General features: G+C 33.6%; 3 protein-coding genes across 6 annotated transcripts in view; all 3 read right to left on the bottom strand.

Moving 5' to 3' along the window:
- Positions 1–19119, bottom strand: part of LOC111709093 (Golgi SNAP receptor complex member 2-like) — a 57426-nt gene that overhangs the window by 9598 nt on the left and 28709 nt on the right. For 2 of the 4 annotated variants that reach the window (XM_023482690.1, XM_023482692.1), the window contains exons 2-7: positions 5854–5898; positions 5646–5710; positions 4431–4504; positions 3032–3167; positions 2383–2504; positions 1653–1732 (exon numbers count right to left, since the gene is read on the bottom strand). The exons of 1 other annotated variant lie outside the window; for it this stretch is intronic. In XM_023482690.1, coding sequence (XP_023338458.1) covers positions 1653–1732; positions 2383–2504; positions 3032–3167; positions 4431–4504; positions 5646–5693 — 460 coding nt within the window. In that variant the 5' untranslated portion in view covers positions 5694–5710; positions 5854–5898. The remainder of the gene's footprint in view (positions 1–1652; positions 1733–2382; positions 2505–3031; positions 3168–4430; positions 4505–5645; positions 5711–5853; positions 5899–19119) is intronic. One more of the 4 variants, XM_023482691.1, reaches the window with a different exon arrangement.
- LOC111709096 (putative OPA3-like protein CG13603) lies at positions 6678–14174 on the bottom strand. Its single transcript, XM_023482695.1, has 9 exons — positions 14121–14174; positions 13536–13549; positions 12719–12803; positions 11177–11223; positions 10734–10859; positions 10062–10131; positions 8903–9079; positions 7809–7930; positions 6678–6770 (listed from the first exon to the last, which is right to left on the bottom strand). Exons 1-9 carry the CDS (start codon positions 14172–14174, stop codon positions 6749–6751), a joined length of 717 nt encoding a protein of 238 aa, XP_023338463.1. The 3' UTR covers positions 6678–6748.
- Positions 14429–19119, bottom strand: part of LOC111709095 (rutC family protein HD_0322) — a 5467-nt gene continuing 776 nt past the window's right edge. The window contains exons 2-5 of the mRNA XM_023482694.1: positions 18712–18784; positions 15685–15791; positions 14926–15019; positions 14429–14725 (exon numbers count right to left, since the gene is read on the bottom strand). Of these exons, the coding sequence (XP_023338462.1) occupies positions 14648–14725; positions 14926–15019; positions 15685–15791; positions 18712–18784 (352 nt within the window). The 3' untranslated portion in view covers positions 14429–14647. The remainder of the gene's footprint in view (positions 14726–14925; positions 15020–15684; positions 15792–18711; positions 18785–19119) is intronic.

Below are 19119 nucleotides of genomic sequence, written 5' to 3'. Positions count from 1 at the left end.
ACTTAAAGATGTAAATATAAAAATTGAATTGAAACTCATCGTAGTTGTTTTTTAACAAAAATTATAATATGTTTTTAAATAATTAGTGCTACATCTGAAATTAAGGAAAAACACATCAAATTAACTTCTTTTCTCTTAATTCTTAATTAATTCCAAAGAAATTAGTGCAATGTGCACCCACCTTCGGTAAATTAATAAACAATCTATTTGAATAAACCTAAGATCTACGGGGTTTAATGTAAAATATTATAATTTATTTGACTTTTTTGCAAAAAAAGACATAGGGATTTGTGATTTGTATTTTCTGAATCACGTGTTGTCTCCTAGCTTTAAAAATCAAAACTCTCTACAATATTGAAACTTTCTGCCGTTGGTATAACGAAAACCCTCCTTTATAAAATATTCTAAAATGTGTACTCCTATAAAAAGATGGTTGACATACCGTATTCTAAAAAAACTGTAGTTTTCAACGAATGTAAAGCTAGGCTTAATTAACAAAAGGTTGACTAATTGGAAATTAAGTGAATAAGGGGCAAATATTGTTAACCTTACGTTGCGATTAAAGGGACTGTAAGCGTAATTAAGTGACCCTCCATGCAAAGATGACAATGCAAGATTCAAGTGGGTACCCTTTAAAGCTTAGTTTGATCAAGAACGAATTAAATAGATATTCATGTTTGCTTGAAAGAAATTCATAAAAAATGAAAACTTTTCGAGTAAAAACGACGTTCTCTTCCACATTTTTGATCAGATTAAGGTTTCAAGGATACCATTGTTAATCGGGCATTGATATCTCTGAGTTAGAGGGTCACTTAAAATTTTGCTTACAGTCCCTTTAAAATGCAACAAGTAGTTGAACTAGGAATTAATAGTTTAATTACTAATTCTAGGCCAAACTAGAGAAGAAGAATCTAATTAAACCACTTTAAATTTACAAGATACATGGTACATTTTTATGATACAAGTCAACGGCTCAATAAAAGTATTAAATCAAAAAATACGGAAAGCAATTTAGGAATTAAAATCATAGGTAGGAGTAGTTTAACAAGGCTCGGATTGTTGAACTACTGCTCCGCTGATTCAAGAGGCAGAACAACTAAGAATAGTTACTTCTGTACATATACTTGGTTCAATAAATCAGTATTCTCCTTCAAAGGCTTCCTTAAAGTTTTATATATATATATTTTTTAATTTTTAAGTAATAATAGGAACTATTTTTCACTCATGAAGAGAAAAAACCACCCTACGAAACTTGCAAAGTTTTAAAAATCCGACCCGATAGATTTAACCATTTTGACGTTCATTGAGAACAAAGAAAGAAACCAACATACAGCGACCAACGAAAACTGAAATACAGCAAGATACCCTGTCTAATCAAAAATACAAATATTGCCCCTGGCCTTATATCAGAGTTCCGATGAAGCGTGGAAGTGTTCCACGTTTTCCTCCAGCTTAAGTTTGTACTCTTGATTTCAACCTTTAGATTTCTAAGACCATCCCCCCTCCCCATTTACTACGTATTTTAATAGTTAGTACTTTACTTGTCAGTTTTATTTTCCTTACTTTCTGTCCTACTCTGTCCTACTTACCTTGAATTTTTGCCCCCTGTGCAATCTGTTCAAAGAATTTCTTCCCCCTGTGCTAACTGTTACCTAGAATTTCTGCCCCCTGTGCAAGAACATTGTCCAGATGTGAATTGACGCGAGTAAGACTGTCACCATGCGTCATAGCACTAATAACAATAACAATAACAATTAATAATAACAAAAACACTTAAAAAGCAAGAACAAAAATTACTAATAACAACAGAGACATCAATGCTAATGAAATTGATAGTAATAAAAGTGACCCAATCAAAAAATAATTATTATAAGAATAAAATTGATAATAAAGAATAAGAACACTAGTAATCATAATCAAAATTATATTCAAATTCTGTGATAAATCTATCACAAATTATCCTGTTTTGTTTATATTTATCAGTTATGTGATTTATGAATTACCATGACACTTCTTTCATTAAAATAAAGATGATAAAATAAACTATCTGTTCCCTATAAAAGTTAATCTACTCAACNTTAAATAACTTATTAAGTATATATGGATACTAGCTTTTCAACCCAGCGTTGCCCATGTTACTCATTGTTACTCCCGTCGTTCACCCGCGCTTGGGCTTAAATCACAATTTCCGCTATTTTTCCCAAAAAAGTTATCCGACTCAAAAAAAAAACCTAAGAAAATTCCCGTGGTTTCCCGAGTTCCACAATCAAAATTTGAGGCAAATCGGTCTAGGGGTTCATAAGTTATGATAGGACAAACAAGCACACAAACAATCAGAGATAACTACTTTATACATATAAAGATACACCCAATAGAACCTACTTGTTTATAAGGATTGATGTCTCTGAGTCTCTGCTCGCCGCGTTGGTTGTAAACTTGGTGTTCAATAAATCCTCACGTTCCATTTGCTCTCGTTGCCGCGAAGCATAACGGTTTATCTGGGACTAAACGCACATACAATTATTATTAGTGTTGACTATGTATTTTGTGTATTGTGTAGTGTGTAGCTTATAGTGCGTAGTGTGTAGCGTGTAGTGGCTAGCGCATAAAACGTAGTGTATAGAGTGTAGTGCATAGTGCATAGTATGTAGCGTGTAGTGTAATGTGTCAAGTGTACAGTGTAAAGGTTGAAGTTTAAATTGTAAAGTGTGTAGTGTGTAGCTTGTAGTGTGCAGCGTATAGTGCGTAGAGTGTATTGTGTACCGTGTTGTGTGCAGTTTGTAGTGTATAGTGTGTAGACAATGCCACGGACAGTTTCAATTTCATAAACAATTTTGAATTTAGTCATTTTCTTCAACCTTTTTCATGACAGGAGACTTGTTGATTTTTGCAACAAAAAAACAAGGAAATGGTCAAGATTCCTCTTAATCAATTTGCTGATATTGTTTTAATAAAACTTCCATGAACCTTTTCAGCCACCCTTTAATGTAAAGGGTCACTTAAAAAGAATTGACCTCTATTCAAAGCTGACCTGCATGGCCGCATTGATATGCTGTATATCATATTTAAGCTGGTCAACCCTGATCTTGGCGTTCTGTCGACGAGCTATTGGTTCCTTTCCGGCCAACATATCCAGCCGTTCACAGTTGGACCACATGTAATCCAACCTTGATAAAAAAACTTTAAAAGTTATGTTTTGAAAAGAAGTAACCCCTCCCCAGCGTTGCACGTGAAATTTTAATAACACTTCGAAAAAAATACAAATTTTGAAAAAGTACCCATGTGTTTCCTGAAATAGTGTCAGTCAATATAGTTCATCTGTTTGGCCACTTTTGGCCAACATATATTTATGATTGAAGAGCTTTATTATTGTGATATTTAATACATATTTAGGTTCTTTTTATTAATGAGGCCAAGCATTCTTTATGGAAATTCTATTAACTGAAGTGATGAATTTGTTATGTAATGAGTAATGATCAATGTTGTCTATTTGTGCATAATTTTGCATGTTTTTCTCTTTTCTTTTGGAAAACTGTATTTTCAAAATTTATTTAAACAAATTTTAACTACACCATTTATAAATGTATTTATATCTTTGTGTGTGGATAAATCTTTATGATAATAATAATAATATTATAAAAACCATGATTAAATAACAATACAGATAGGACACTAGATGTCGTCTTTTCAAGATTTAGAGGTTTTTGTTCACAATGACCCTGAGGCAGAGGCCCAAAAGAGTTACGCATATGCTGCATTAAATGACAAGACAGATAGAGAGCATACGCGTAACTCCTTTAGGCGCCTGAGGGTTATTGTGAACAAAAAACCCTAAATCTTGAAAAGACTAAAAAATAAAACAGTTTCTTTAAATAAAACTTAATTGATACCAGGTAAATGATAGTTATAACTTTGCATAAAAAGTGAAGGAGGTCACTTTTGAAGAGTCCGATTGAAAGAGACAACTTTGAGGAGTCCTCTTGAGAGAGGTCACTCACAAAGATTCCAATTGAAAGAGGCCACTCTCAAAGAGTCCCATCGAGAGAGGTCACTCTCAAAGAGTCCACTTGAGAGAGACCACTCTCAAAGAGTCCCATTGAAAGTGGTCACTCTCAAAGAGTCTACTTTAAAGAGGCCACTTTGAAGAGTCCCATTGAGAGAGGTCACTCTCAAAAAGTCCCATTGAAAGAGGTCACTCTCAAAGAGTCCCATTGAGAGAGGTCACTCTCAAAAAGTCCCATTGAAAGAGGTCACTCTCAAAGAGTTCACTAGAGAGAGGTCACTCTCAAATGGTCCCATTGAAAGAGGTCACTCTCAAAGAGTCCCTTTGAGAGAGGTCACATTCAAAGAGCAACCTTGAGAGAGGTCGCTTTGAAGATTCCCTTGAAAGGTCACTTAAATGAGTCAACAAGTTTCATTAAAATAAATACCTTCGACTAATCTCAGTCTGAAGTCGGTGGAATTCCTCCTCCCCGACTGCCTGCTCCAACCGAACAAAATATCCCTACAAAAAAGGTTTTAACAGTTAGGAATCAAGCGGAAGCAATGGAAACGAAGTTGCCCCTTTTAAATTTCAAAAATTGTTACAAAAGAGAATAAATTGAGGAAAAACGAGCCCACAAAAAAGATTGTTTTAACACATTATTTTTTATTCGTTTTTTTGCATTTATTTTCTCTCAGGGTCAAAATTTGGTTTATTGTAAGAACAGTAAATCTTTATAATTTTTGATTAGTCCTAAGTAAACATTTAAGATTTAAAATGATTAAGTAACTAATTCGTGAATAACTAATGACTCGTATTTTCGCAAACTCTCGTTGGAAGAGAGCAGATTTGTTCGATCTTTAATTATAATTCGGACTTTTAACTTATCTATTAGAGCTCTCAAAAGGGACCTTTAACTTATCTATTAGAGCTCTGTAAAGGGACCTTTAAGTAATCTATTCGAGCTCTGTAAAGGGACCTTTAAGTTATCTATTCGAGCTCTGTCAAGGGACCTTTAAGTAATCTTTTTAAGCTCTCTAAAGGGACCTTTAAGTTATCTATTTAAGCCCTCTAAAGGGACCTTTAAGTTATGTATTAGAGCTTTCTAAGGGATCTTTAAGTTATCTATTCGAGCTCTTTAAAGGGACCTTTAAGTTATCTATTAGAGCTCTTTAAAGGGACCTTTAAGTAATCTATTAGAGCTCTCTAAAGGGAGTTAGAATACTTAAAGTTACAGTAAGCGTAATTTCAAGTGACACTTTATGCAAAGATTGCAATGCTCGATTTACAACAGTACCATTAAAAGCTTTGTATGATCAAGGTTAAATTAGATTTCAACATTTAAAATGTTTAAAATGTTTTAAATGTTTAAAATGTTTAAAATAATTAAAATGTTAAAAATGTTATAAATTTTAAAATGTTTAAAACAGATTAGATTGTGGTTTCATAACAAAATTGACTATCGCATTTCTACTGCAGGAAGACATGCCGGAATCATAGAGAATTAAATACTTTTAAATCTAAAAAAACGACAATATCTTCCACATTTTTGATCAAATAAAGGTTTCAAGGGTACCTTTCTGAATCGGACTTTGTCATCGTTGCATGGAGGGTCACTTGAAATTACACTTACAGTCCCTTTATGTTCAGACTTTATTTTTACCTGAGTTTGTTCTAGGATACCGTTGGTTTCATGATAAAGGGATTCCATGTTTAAATCAATGTGAACTAAACCAAGAATAAATATATTTGAATTATTTTTCACCCTTGTAAGCAATTAAACATCTTAAAAGTTTTGAAGCTATTTTACAAACCTTTAATAAAATTTGTTTGTTTTAAATATTAATTTTTTTTTAGTATCATTGGTTAACCTTATTTAAAACTTAGATTCAGATTTTCTTCATTCTATTCTGAAACTGTAAATTCTGAATGTATTATGTAGAAATTAGTATTATATGGATACTACACTGTAGTGTACACTAGTGTACGTACAGGAAGTCACAAAAAATGTGAGAATTTAAAAACGTTTTAGAAGTTCTCTTTAAGTCTAATAATTGAGTATAAAAAAATCTTCATTGGCTCCAAGCATTTCATTTATTCATAGAAATCCAGCGACAATATGAATGCAAGCTACGAAGACCAAAGACGATTTTAAAGTCATCTTCATTTCTCAGCTTTTTAATTAGAAGTTCTCTTTAAGTCTAATAATTGAGTATAAAAAAATCTTCATTGGCTCCAAGCATTTCATTTATTCATAGAAATCCAGCGATTTTAAAGTCATCTTCATTTCTCAGTTTTTTAAGGACTCCCTGTATTCATTTCATGTGTGTAAACAGCGACTAGAGTAAATAAATATATAAATGAAGCGGAAACCAACTATTTTCGTATTCTAATAGATGCTACGCACTTTCCAAAGGCTTTTCCCCAAGCAGCAACTTCCCAAGGGTATTTTCCCAAGTGGCTACTTCCTAACTGTGCAATTTCCCAAACGGCAACTTCCCAAGTCTGTCCTAGCCACAACCTTGGGCCTCTTGTCTCTTCGAGCAGTAGTGCTCGGCCATCATTGCAGCCTGCGGCGCATTAGAAGGCCTGGCCCAAGCTTTGTCAAGTTGCCGATTGAGAAATTGCACATTTGGGAAGTTGCCACTTGGGAAGTTGCCACTTGGGAAAATGCCTTTGGGAAAATACCTATCACCTTCTAATATGAAGTGATATAAATTACTAAATTGAAGGACATTTAGATTCTCTGTAGTTCGTTCTCCATTTTCATTTACTCTTTCGTTCTAAACTGAAAAAAAGATTTATTAAAAAAAATAAACATTAAAAATAAAGATACTATTTAGATTTTCAATGGGGGAAGGGGGGGGGGTAATCACTTTAATTGCTTTTTAGAGGACTGTCGGCATTATTTCTAGTAACCTTCTATTTCACCGCTTTATCTGAGGAACGATGATGAAGAAATCGTAGTTTTTCTGCCATTATGAAGACATAATTACGATCATGTCTCTGTTGCATGCAAGTAACATTTATAGAAAAACCGCACTTTAAAATGATCAACTTTATAATAAACAGACTGGTAAATATTCATCATCTTTGTTAGATAAAGGTACCATTGTGAATTGGGGAAAGCAACACTTACAAAGGAGGTTCATTTAAAATTTGTTTAAAGAAGACATTTTGCAAATATTTCAACTCAGAATTGCTTCTAGAAAAATTAGGCTAAAACTGAACAGTACCTTTTAGCCAAGGTTATAATGCAAGGAAAGTTATTTCAGAGGTGTTAGCATCTTTTGTGCTTCAGTGTACTCTCTCTGGGCGGTAATATGTAAACACAAAACGGATGTCATAGCCTGATATGGAATCCATTTTTACATAAAAAATCAATGAAATATTCTGGTCACAGGAAACTTTTATGTAAATTATCAATATTTTCAAAATTCAATTCTTTATCCTCCTCGGATACTAAACGAACACTGATGCATCTATTCTTGTTTACAAATTTGGCCCAGAGAGAACTAGTTTTAACATGTACGCAGAGTATACGCAACTGCAATTAACTTTCCTTGCATTATAACCTTGCTTTTAGCCAATTAATAAACTTCGAGGTGGGTTCAAAATTTCATAAAATCGTTAGAGTTTCAGTTTTATTTCAGATTATACAATTTCTCCANTATATATTTTTTTGAGGGGGGCTTTGGCACCCGTTCGGGCCTGACACCCCCCTATAAGCCATAGATTTTACTGACCCAGCGAAGGGGCTTTCAGGGTAAAGCTCCTCCCCTCATCTCCTGTGTACACCTCTGAATCCAATTCTTTAAAATATTACATGTCAGTGGCAGCGGAGAGAATTAATCCTTTTTTCATCTGTTGCTGGCTCTCTTCAACATTTTCCTTCTTCCCTTCATTTACCAAAGAGTCGATATTCTTCTTATCAACTGTCGAATTTATCTAAATATTGTTAAGTGTTTTTAGTTCAATGTGAGTATACAGGTACTAGGCTTTTAAAACAAAGAAGAAAAAAATTGCCGGATTAAAAAAAAAAATTCGCGGATTTTCAAGAATTTAAATTTTTTTTACAAAATTAAAAACTTTTAAAACACATTTTTAAAAAAATTTTTTTATCATTCATAAACCTTCCCTGTGGTCACGTGATGTCCCACAAAAAATTTGGGCCCGATCGGTTCAGTCGTTTTGACGTTTATTGGATACAAACAAACAGACAGACAGACAGATGTGAAACTCTTAAACGTATCTGGATTGCTTGGATCTAGTTTTATCAGATCAATAAGAGAGAAGGGTTGAATTTTTCTGGAAAGGGAAGAAGACTTTTAGAACACATAATTACAAGTGACCCTCATTGCAAAGATAGCGATGCGATCTCCAATGGTACCCTGTACGTTTTTGACTTTTAATCAAGAACATGTGTAATGCTTCTGTTTATACTCTCAAATAACAAGCGTTTTTGTAGATTAATAAGAAAAAGTCCGAAATCCTTGACCAGTCAAAAGCTTAAAGGGTACTATTGTGAATCGCACATGTCACTCTACTAATGGAAGGTTGCTTGAAATTACGCCTACGCCCTACAGTTCCTTTAAACCAGTTCCAAAGCAGTTACATACGTCAGAGTAAAATGTAAGCAAACTAAACCCTCAAATTACATCTTGTCTCGTAGATTTAGTTTTTGTTATTTTAAACGTGTAATAATTAACAATTAACTTCTTTTCTCTCAAAGAAGAAATCTCAATAGTTAGCTCAATTAAGTTTCGACAAAAAACTGTAAAAAATAAGTTAAGAGAAAATTCTCTTTAAAACAAAATACTAAACCTTGATGAACTTTAAGTAGCAGGATCAGAATTCATTCTTTTAACGCGAGGGATCAAGATCCATATTCAAGACAGATAAATATCAAAACTACTTTACCTTTTTCTGTGATGAAGATCCTGATTGCGCAATCAATTGTTTGTGTTTATGTTGATCCTCCTGAGGTTGCTGTTGCTGTTGGCCTTCTTGCTGTGGCTGTTGAGCCTCCTCAAGAGGTTGAACAAGGTATATTTTATTTTCGGGTTCTTCTGCTGACTCCAGGAGCTGAGGACTTAACTGGAAATAAGAGTATTTTAAAAGTTACTAAAATTAAAATTCCCTGAAAATATGGAACAATCCTTGCTTCTAAAGATTAAAACTTTCATAATCTAAATCTTTTCATAACGCACTCAAATCCTTGTATTCAAATTTTCACCATTTTGACATTTAGGATAATTAGTTCAGTCGATGAAACACAACGCTTTACCATCAAAAGTTTCGCATTGAGAAAGTACTTTTTAAAAGTGCAGTAAATGTGATTTCCACATTTAACATCTCCAGCATTTTTATTTTATTTCAGCTCTTTAACCCTATTACGGCTGGGAGGGGGGGGGATGTTTTCCACCCCCCTGTGTTTTTTAAATAACCTAAAAACGGCTTACATTAGAACGCTTAAACTTCTTCACTTTTTCAACATAGTTGTGAACAATTGTTGCTAATACTTTTTTTGGATGAATGGGAAAGGGTGGAGGAAAGTCAAACGGCGGGCCGGTGATTAAAAAAATCAGAAATGCTAATTTTTTTTTTTATTAATTAAGCTACAGGGCTAAAATTTAAATATTTAAAAATCCCTTGAAAAATTGAAGTAATAATATGTGTCACATGTTAATATTTGTCAAAATTAAAACAATTATTTTCAAACATTTTTCTACGTACTTTTTGAACTTTTTAAAAAATCCCCCTTGCACCCTAACGATTAAAGTTAGGTCTAATTTTTTTTAATGAGCAGGGCTTGAAAAGTTGGATTAAGGACATGTGTTACACTCCCATATCTCCTAACTCAACTCTAAGGGCAAATCATAGGAGGGGGGGGGGGGGACACCCAGCCTTTTTTAGGTAAAAATAGCCCAGCCAGGATTAAAATTTTTGTACAGTTTTCATTTTATTCATATTTATCTAATCTTTTTATTCAACATAGACATTATCAATATTGTGCGTTTGCAATAGATTATTTTACAGAGAGGGGAGAGGAGGGGGTAGGAGGGGGGGGCTTTATTACCTTTGGTTTTTGTTCAAATATTCTTCTTAATGATCTCTTGTGAATATCTTCTTCGATATGAATTACTGTTCTGAAAACAGAAGCAAGTATACTTCTTCAAGGTAGCCTCGCGATTTTAAAGTTATCTTCTAGTCTATATTTAAAAAAAAGTTTAAAACGAAAACTAAAAATAAAACATTTTTTGTTCCTACCAAAAATCAGGGGTTTAAATTCTTACTTTGAAGGGAGTAAGCTATGTAAGGTAGTTGAACTGAGTATGCAGTATTGTGGAAAGCTTCTTTTGGATTCATTTGAGACATATAAAACTTTTTAAAGATCCGTAAATCCTGAGTTTAAGCGCAAATTCGACGTTTAAAACTACTACTTGAGGATGGATACGTTTTCAGAATCAGTTTTTTAAAAAATAATTAAATAACGACAACGAAAATTAAAATAAAAATTATACAGTAATCTAATTAGATGGTGAGGAACATATTTCTCAAAAGAAATTTGTCAATAAAGAAATGCTAAAATCGATTATTTCGTTTTGATTATTAAATTGAATTTCTTATTTTCTTTGAATTTATTCGCAGATTTCTTCAAACTCCTCAAATGTCGTCTTTTCAATAATAATTCTAGAAAATCTAGAAAACCCAGCATTCTTAATAGTATAAAATCCCCCCCCCCGGCTACCTTGCCAGCTCTCGTATTTGTGTAGACTGTTTCTCAACTCTGAATTCCAATTCAAAGATTTTATTTTTTATTCTGTCCCGTTCCTGCTGCAGAGCCTCCTCTTTTTTCATCTCCTTCTCAGAACTCCTAGAATAAGGATTAAGGAGTCATAAAGGAACTCCGACTCAAACTCTTAAAGAATCAAGAATTCTTTTGTCGAAAATATCCACTCCTTGCCTAACCTTCCTTATCCCATTTGTCATTTTTAATGCGAAATTATGACAATGGTTAAAAAAAAATTCTATTTAAAAAAGAACAAATTGTAAAAAAATCTTGAATATAAGAATGACGGATACTATGAATTAATTACCTTGAATATTCGTAAATAAAGATGGTGGATGCTACGGATATAATTACCTTGAATATTCGTAAATAGAGATGGTGGATGCTACGGATATAATTACCTTGAATATTCGTAAATAGAGATGGTGGATGCTACGGATATAATTATCTTGAATATAATAATGACGGATGAATATTACATGAATGGCGGATGCTATGGATATAATTACCTTGAATATTCGTATATGCTACGGATATAATTACCTTGAATATTCGTAAATAGAGATGGTGGATGCTACGGATATAATTATCTTGAATATAATAATGACGGATGAATATTACATGAATGGCGGATGCTATGGATATAATTACCTTGAATATTCGTATACAAGAATGGCGGATGCTATTGATATAATTACCTTGAATATTCCTTTACATGAATGGCGGATGCTATGGATATAATTACCTTGAATATTCGTATATAAGAATGGTGGATGCTATGGATATAATTACCTTGAATATTCGTATAAAAGAATGGTGGATGCTATGGATATAATTACCTTGAATATTCGTATAAAAGAATGGCAGATGCTATGGATATAATTACCTTGAATATTCGTATAAAAGAATGGCAGATGCTACGGATATAATTATCTTGAATATAATAATGACGGATGAATATTACAAGAATGGCAGATGCTATGGATATAATTACCTTGAATATTCGTATATAAGAATGGCGGATGCTATGGATATACTTACCTTGGATATTCGTATAAAAGAATGGCGGATGCTATGGATATAATTACCTTGAATATTCCTTTACAAGAATGGCAGATGCTATGGATATAATTGCTTTGAATATTCGTATACAAGAATGGCGGATGCTATGGATATAATTACCTTGAATATTCGTATATAAGAATGGTGGATACTATGGATATAATTACCTTGAATATTCGTATACAAGAATGGCGGATGCTATGGATATAATTGCTTTGAATATTCGTATACACGAATGGCGGATGCTATGGATATAATTACCTTGAATATTCGTATATAAGAATGGCGGATGCTATGGATAAGATGATGAATTCAGACAATATTTCTGAGCCCTAGAACAACGAGCAATGATTCAGGAGGTCTTCAAAGATAAGAATAAGAAAATAATGTGTTTTAATCCCTTCAGATATCACTTCTCTACATCTTATGCTCTTCTTTATCTGATGGATTTGACCTCTTTTGGATATCTCTACAGATAAACAGGAAGATCTATTCAATGAAGTTTACTTAATTTGGATATTTTTCACGGATCAACAGTTTTCGCATATTTAATTAAAAAAGCATGGATAACAACATTACAAAAATTATTATCATATAAATGATGAGTCTGGTGATAGATTGATCATTTTTAAGGGTTTGTCATATTGATTTCAAATTAAAGCCCATTTGAAAAAGTAGCATGCCCGCTCTGAAATGGTACTTTCTAAATCATAGCCTGAGATTGATATCCTTGTTTTATATCTCATATTTGTTAATTTCAAATAGCAGTCCCGGTGAGTAATTTAAAATTACGTCCCTCAAAGTAAGGATTCAAATGATAGAAATTGCTCGCGTTCCTGTTCGATAGCTTTGGTTTCGTTCAGCTTTGGGACATTTGTCACCTTTCCGCCAACATTCAAGGTTTTCATCTTCAGCTTGATCTCATACCAGTGGAAAGCCTGGGCTATTGGGATACATACATACTCTCTAGTAGATACAAATATAAACACAATGGGGTATTTATCTTAGCTTTTAGTTTATGCAGTTCATAATCTTTTTTTATTTGAAAAAATGTCAAAAATAATAGGAAAATTTTCCTGTTTCCTCATACAATGTCAAAAAAACTTGAGGAAATATAATTTTTTTTTCATTCTGACATGCCATCAACTTTTCCTGGGCTCATTTGACAAAAATTGTTTTGTCGTTTATTTGACAGAAACAAAAAAACTAACAGACGAACAAAAAAAGCAAACAAATTTATACATAACAAAATAAAATAAAATCATAATATTAGCATAAAATATTTACAATCTCTATCAAATATATTCATTACTAATAGATAATTGCGTTGTTGTGTTCAATTATTTATATATAATAATTTCAGATATTTGTTTCCTAAAAATTCTGTAATTTCTGGCTTCCTTCGCAATACTCTTAGCTATAGGTTTAGCAATCTAAAATCAAATAATTTAGAAAAAAATATATACAAATCGATTTTGTTGAGCCGATCCATCATAATTTTGGAAAATGGAACTAGTTATATTAAATGCAATTTAAACAATAAATATGTAACTTTTCTTTTCCTTTCCCCTTTTATAAGACTCGGGGGGGGGGGGGGGTATTCCCACAACCTCTTCTTTTGGAGGTTTTTAAATATTGTCTCCTGAAAAACTTAATTTGGTATGTTTGGTTATATTTCGTAAATATATAACTTCTTACTTCCTATTGTTTGCCTGGTCAGTATAGCTTAGTATTAGAAATATAAAAATCTTGAATTCATTAAATTAATTGGAGATAAATCCTTACTAGCAGGAGGACGTGGAACACCCCAGGGCAGGGATAATACATAATTATTAAAAAATATATTTTTCATTTTTTGGAAATTGTGAGACCGTGGGTGAGAGGGCTTTTCCATAATGACTCCGTTAAAGGGACTGATGGTGGATTTAAGAAAGTTTTCGTTACAAAACAGGAATGTCCAATTCACAAAAAGGTATCATAAATTGCGTTATCTGATCAAAGATGAATGAGATATCCATGTTATTTCTCAGTGAAAATTGATTATTTTTAATTGAAGTTGCCTAATGAAAGAGACTTGCGGATTTATGCTGCAGAAACAATGACTCTGATTCGGGCATGCCAATTAAGGGTAAAAGATTTTTTCACAAATTTGATAGGAATCAATTTCAAGAAGTGTATAATATTGTATTGTTTTATTCTTAGAAACATTTACACAAGGCATTATTGACCCGCATAAAAATTAAGAGCCACGTGAAATTTTAAAAACAGTCTCTTTTATAAAACCTGTTTAATAAGAAGGAAACCAAGTTTAGCAACTGGAAAGGCCGCAGCCACCATTTTCTCTGAAAAGTAAATTAGAAAATATAACTTTATCACATAAAAAATAATTTCTGAATTCATTTTGAATTGATTTTATAAAATTCGGAATAAAATTCCTTAAACATTTTCATTCGTGTTTTTTTCTAATCATAGAAATATAAGATGTTTTGACGAAATAAATTTTAGCTAATTTTTCAAAATCTTAAAACTCAAAAAAGAATAATTTTAATCACGCGTTTACAGAAATCTGTCCGGAAGGGAAGGGGGAGAAATGCTAAACCATTCTTTATTAGGTAACCAAAGTCTTCACTTTTACTAGGGGGTATAGCCCCTGATAATTTACATCAAAAAATGCATAACTAACTAATAGGCGCGAATATCACATACTCTTCTGGTGGGTGAGGGGGGGGGGTCATGTACACCCCACCCCCTATAGCTGTGCCACTGACTACACTGCACAGAGTGCATGACTACATGATAACCACTAGGGACTAGAGAGCTGCTATAACTTGAACCTCCACAAGAAATTGAGGTTTGGCCAGGGCTGACTCGACGCAGTATCGAACACCCTAAAATACATTTAAAATGATAAAACAATTTTCAGGTATTTTCATTTAGAAAATAAGATTTGGGAGAAAATCTTAAAATTGGACAGCATACCTGATTTCAAAGGTCTGGAGGAGGGGGGAGAGGGGGGGGAATAATATTTCGATAAAAGGTGCATACCTGATTAAAGGCGCGTTCCCCTCACTTCAACAAACAAATCTACCTTGTTTTGAGGATCAACCCACTGGTTCCAAACTTTATTCATCTCCGCCATATCATCATTGATATTCTTCAACCAAATACGGGCCTCAAGAATCCTGAATGGAGCAAAATGTCAGAAAAAGTAAAAAAAAAGTAAAAGGTATTTCATTTTCTGGATTTCTCAACTTTGACCTATTTCAGAATCTTTTTCAAGCTGATCTTATAAATTCAAATATTCATACTAAAATACAATGAACAAAAATAATAACAAAAAATGGTTTACAATTTCGAGCGTATGATAAAAATACCTGGATTTCCTTAAACCGGCCAATGTTAACAATACCTGGATTTCCTTGAACCGGCCAATGTTAACAATACCTGGATTTACTTGAACCGGCCAATGTTAACAATACCTGGATTTCCTTGAACCGGCCAATGTTAACAAAAACTGGATTTACTTGAACCGGCCAATGTTAACAATACCTGGATTTACTTGAACCGGCCAATGTTAACAATACCTGGATTTACTTGAACCGGCCAATGTTAACAATACCTGGATTTGCTTGAACCGGCCAATGTTAACAATCGATCTATCTTCTCCAAACATTCACTTGTCTGTTGGCTTACATCACTGCTATCTATCTTGCTCACGTCTCCAACCTATAGAAGGGGAGAGACTTGAACAATTTTATATGCCAATGTTAACAATACCTGGATTTACTTGAACCGGCCAATGGTAACAATACCTGGATTTACTTGAACCGGCCAATGTTAACAATACCTGGATTTACTTGAACCGGCCAATGTTAACAATTGATCTATCTTTTCCAAACATTCACTTGTCTGTTGGCTTACATCACTGCTATCTATCTTGCTCACGTCTCCAACCTATAGAAGGGGAGAGACTTGAACAATTTTATAATTTACAAAGCTTACAAGTAAAAACTTCGTCATATTTTTATTTTACAAGACTATTGGAGGTCTACATTATATTTCTTTCCTTAACTCAGTTTTTGGGAGAAATTCTTTTCGTTTTCCAATTGTTTGATTTAAAATTTAAGTTTTAAAATTTTTTCAATCAACAAAAAAAATCCATAACAATAGATAAAATTTTATATTGTTTTACTGTAAGCATGGAGAGAGAGATGTTAGGCACTTTCCCAAAGGCCTTTTCCCAAGCGGCAACTTCCCAAGGGTATTTTCCCAAGTGGCAACTTCCCCATGAAGGAAATGGGGCAATTTCCCAAATGTACAATTTCCTTAAATAATTTACTACATTTTTTAAAAACAAGTAATGGATGCAGCGCTCGGCCTTCTAGCCCTTCTTAGACGCAACGCTCGGCGCCCTAGCCAATCCTAGCCGCAACGCTCGGACCCATTTTAGGCTGCGGCGCCTCAGACGCCTAATTTAACCTTAAATAATGCACTATATTTTCTTAAATAATGTAATATTTTTTCTTTAACACAATTTATATCTGCAGCACTCGGCCCCCCTAGCATCAGAAGGCTTAAACTAACCTTGAATTATAATAAGGATCGTTTAATACATTTTTACCCTTTGAAGAAAGGATGTAGGCCGCCAACCTAGCCTTAACTAACTGAGAGAAACTGAAAGAATTTTTTAAAGTTGCGTATTTTCTATAAAAAAGTTGGGAAATTTTTTTTAAATGTAGAACTTAAATGTTCATTTAACACTTCCTGTACGATCTGGAGATCTTTATATGACTATTGTTCAGGTTGATTCACGAAGCATGAGACTCTGCAAGTGTTCCTCCAGAAGCATTCAAAGATCTAATACTCTATCTACAAATATTTATTCTACATTTATGAGTTTTATCCTGAAAACTATATTTATTGGACTTTTTAACCTGAGAACAAGAATTTTATATTACATGCCTATATATGTATTCTCAAAGTTTACTTTTAAGAATAAGAACTTATATTTAAACAAACATTTAATGGCCCTTATGTTTCAGAACATGATGGGATAGATTGTATTTTATTAAAGATTGTCCTGTTAGCTCCAGGTTGTGCATTCAAGGTTTATTAAACATCTAAATAATTGTTTTATGATTTTCAATGAACATTAAAGCTCTATTCAAAGCTGAGAAATCAATCGATGTTTATAAAAGTGAATTCAGTTAATAATCTTGTGCTACCACCTGTTCTACCTGAACTCTGAACTCTAAATATAAACAGGTGATCAATTGAGAAACTCCAGTTAAGCTGACTTGGAATTTCATTTAACTTTTGGTTTATCTTTAGATAAGCCTGGTTCCTCTGATCTGAGTTGCTGCTCAGATCCTCACCATCACAAACCTGCAGTAGCTGCCATCTCTCCTCTGCTGCACCATCTCTCCGCCGTTGCTGCGATCTCTCCACCATAGCTGCCATCTCTCCCCTGTAGCTGCCATCTCTGCGCTGTAGCTGCCATCTCTCCGCCGTAGCTGCCATCTCTCCGCCATGGCTGCGATCTCTCTTTGGATGAAGTAGAACTACACTTCTCACCAAACCCCACAGCTTGAAGATAAAGCTGAATTATAAAAGGTGATGAGCAACAGATTGAGACTAGCTACTCAAAGGATTTAATAAACTAATTTGATCCTGTTTAGATATCTCCCCTAACAACCCTGAGTGCTTGATCAAGTCCTGTAACCTTTAAGCTGGTCTCACCTGTACCTTCTATTCCCCAGCCTCTGTCGGGATAACAATAGGTACATATTAGTTTCTTGTGATGAGTGTGAACTATTCTTTCGAGTTATGAACAATTGAAAGTTAAATACTAAATCTTTCAAATGAACTCACCATGATATTTTTAGTTGTGTACGAGATATGTTGGCTAAGATCTTTTGTCGGAATGAGTATAAGCACTGAGACTAAAAGTTGACTATTTTTGAGTTTTGACTTAGAAATTGAGCGCCTATCAATGCCAGGACAGTTTTGAATGTCGTCTTCGACGAAAATACTTGAAATAAGGTTCTTAGGTCAAAAAATGTCTTTTAAAGCTCCAATTCAGTCTGTCATCTATCCTTCTGACATCTCTCTATCCTTGTTGTATAAACGAGGTGCGCTGGTGAAAGATGTATGCCCATCTTAATGTTAATAGTATGAATACCTGTGGATCTAAGGTATTGGTATTCTTGGTTCTATCCTAGACCTTGAAAATGGTACACTTCCTTCATGGGGAAAATTCAGTTTTCCCTTCATGGGGAAGTTGCCACTTGGGAAATTGTCATTTGGGAAGTTGCCGCTTGAGAAATTGCACATTTGGGAAGTTTCCCTTGGGAAAATGCCTTTGGGAAAGTACCTAACACCCTTGTAAATATGCATATACTCGAAAATAGCAGTAGGGAAGATGATAAGTTGCCTCATGTATAATGTATTGAGATATTTGTCCATTGAAATAGGATTCGCCAGGCTAAAGCCGAAATAGAGTTAGTCGTTACGAAAAACCGAAAGTCATATGAGGCGGAAGAAAGGTGGAGAGTCTGTCGCGGGAGCTCCGGCAATATTTAAATCATTATTATCATTTATACGCTGTGAATACATTTTTTCCTCTACTCTGTAGACTTATTCACGTCAATTTCAGGCTTTACATTATCTTTACATTATATTTACTTTCGGCCACTTTTAAATATGGTAACATTACTACTTCTTAACTTTTCTAATTCAAAACATTTTCCTAAGAAAAGCTATATCCGATTGTTGAAAAAAACATTTTTAATTTATAAATAAAATACACCCGTTCAGACTAAAACGTTTTATTTCATATTTTTATTCATATATATTCTAAATTAAGAATTTTTACCTGTCCAGCAATATAAACTGTTCCATTATGAATTGTAACACCGGAAAACCTTGGGTCAGATGTCTCCAACCGTCTGCAAAAGTTAAAGAATAAAAAAAAACCACTCAAAATGTAAAAGTTTTCGCAACAACTTTACCATAAGAGCTTTAGATTGATTTCCTCGAAAACATTTTTACAGTTTTAGAGGGGTTTGAAACTCATTTGAAAATATTAATGAAGTACAATTTGATTAATTAAAAATTTTGTCGTAGCTTAATCCCCCCCACACAAATAAGGTATGTTCGAGTGGATTGCCAACATTTATTGAAAGGTTTTGGTGCTGAATTTGGGAGAACCAAAAAAGTCTCAAAAAGAATGAAAAACCTTGCCTTTTAATGCCTAACTTTTCATTCTTTCCCCCCCCCCCCC

The sequence above is a fragment of the Eurytemora carolleeae genome, unplaced genomic scaffold, assembly GCF_000591075.1.
Source record: "Eurytemora carolleeae unplaced genomic scaffold, Eaff_2.0 scaffold833, whole genome shotgun sequence".
In the NCBI taxonomy this organism is placed as follows: domain Eukaryota; kingdom Metazoa; phylum Arthropoda; class Copepoda; order Calanoida; family Temoridae; genus Eurytemora; species Eurytemora carolleeae.
The sequence above is the reverse complement of the archived record's forward strand: the minus strand, read 5'-3'. Positions and strand labels throughout refer to the sequence as shown.

Excerpts from the sequence above, each read along its gene's own strand:
- LOC111709096 (XM_023482695.1), bottom strand. The coding sequence starts at position 14,174 with ATGGTGGCTGCGGCCTTTCCAGTTGCTAAACTTGGTTTCCTTCTTATT. Across the intron at positions 10,860-11,176 it reads TCTATTTACGAATATTCAAG|GAGTTCTGAGAAGGAGATGA; the intron begins GTAATTATATCC and ends TCCTTATTCTAG. Across the intron at positions 6,771-7,808 it reads CTCTCCGCTGCCACTGACAT|TTTAGAACGAAAGAGTAAAT; the intron begins GTAATATTTTAA and ends TCTTTTTTTCAG.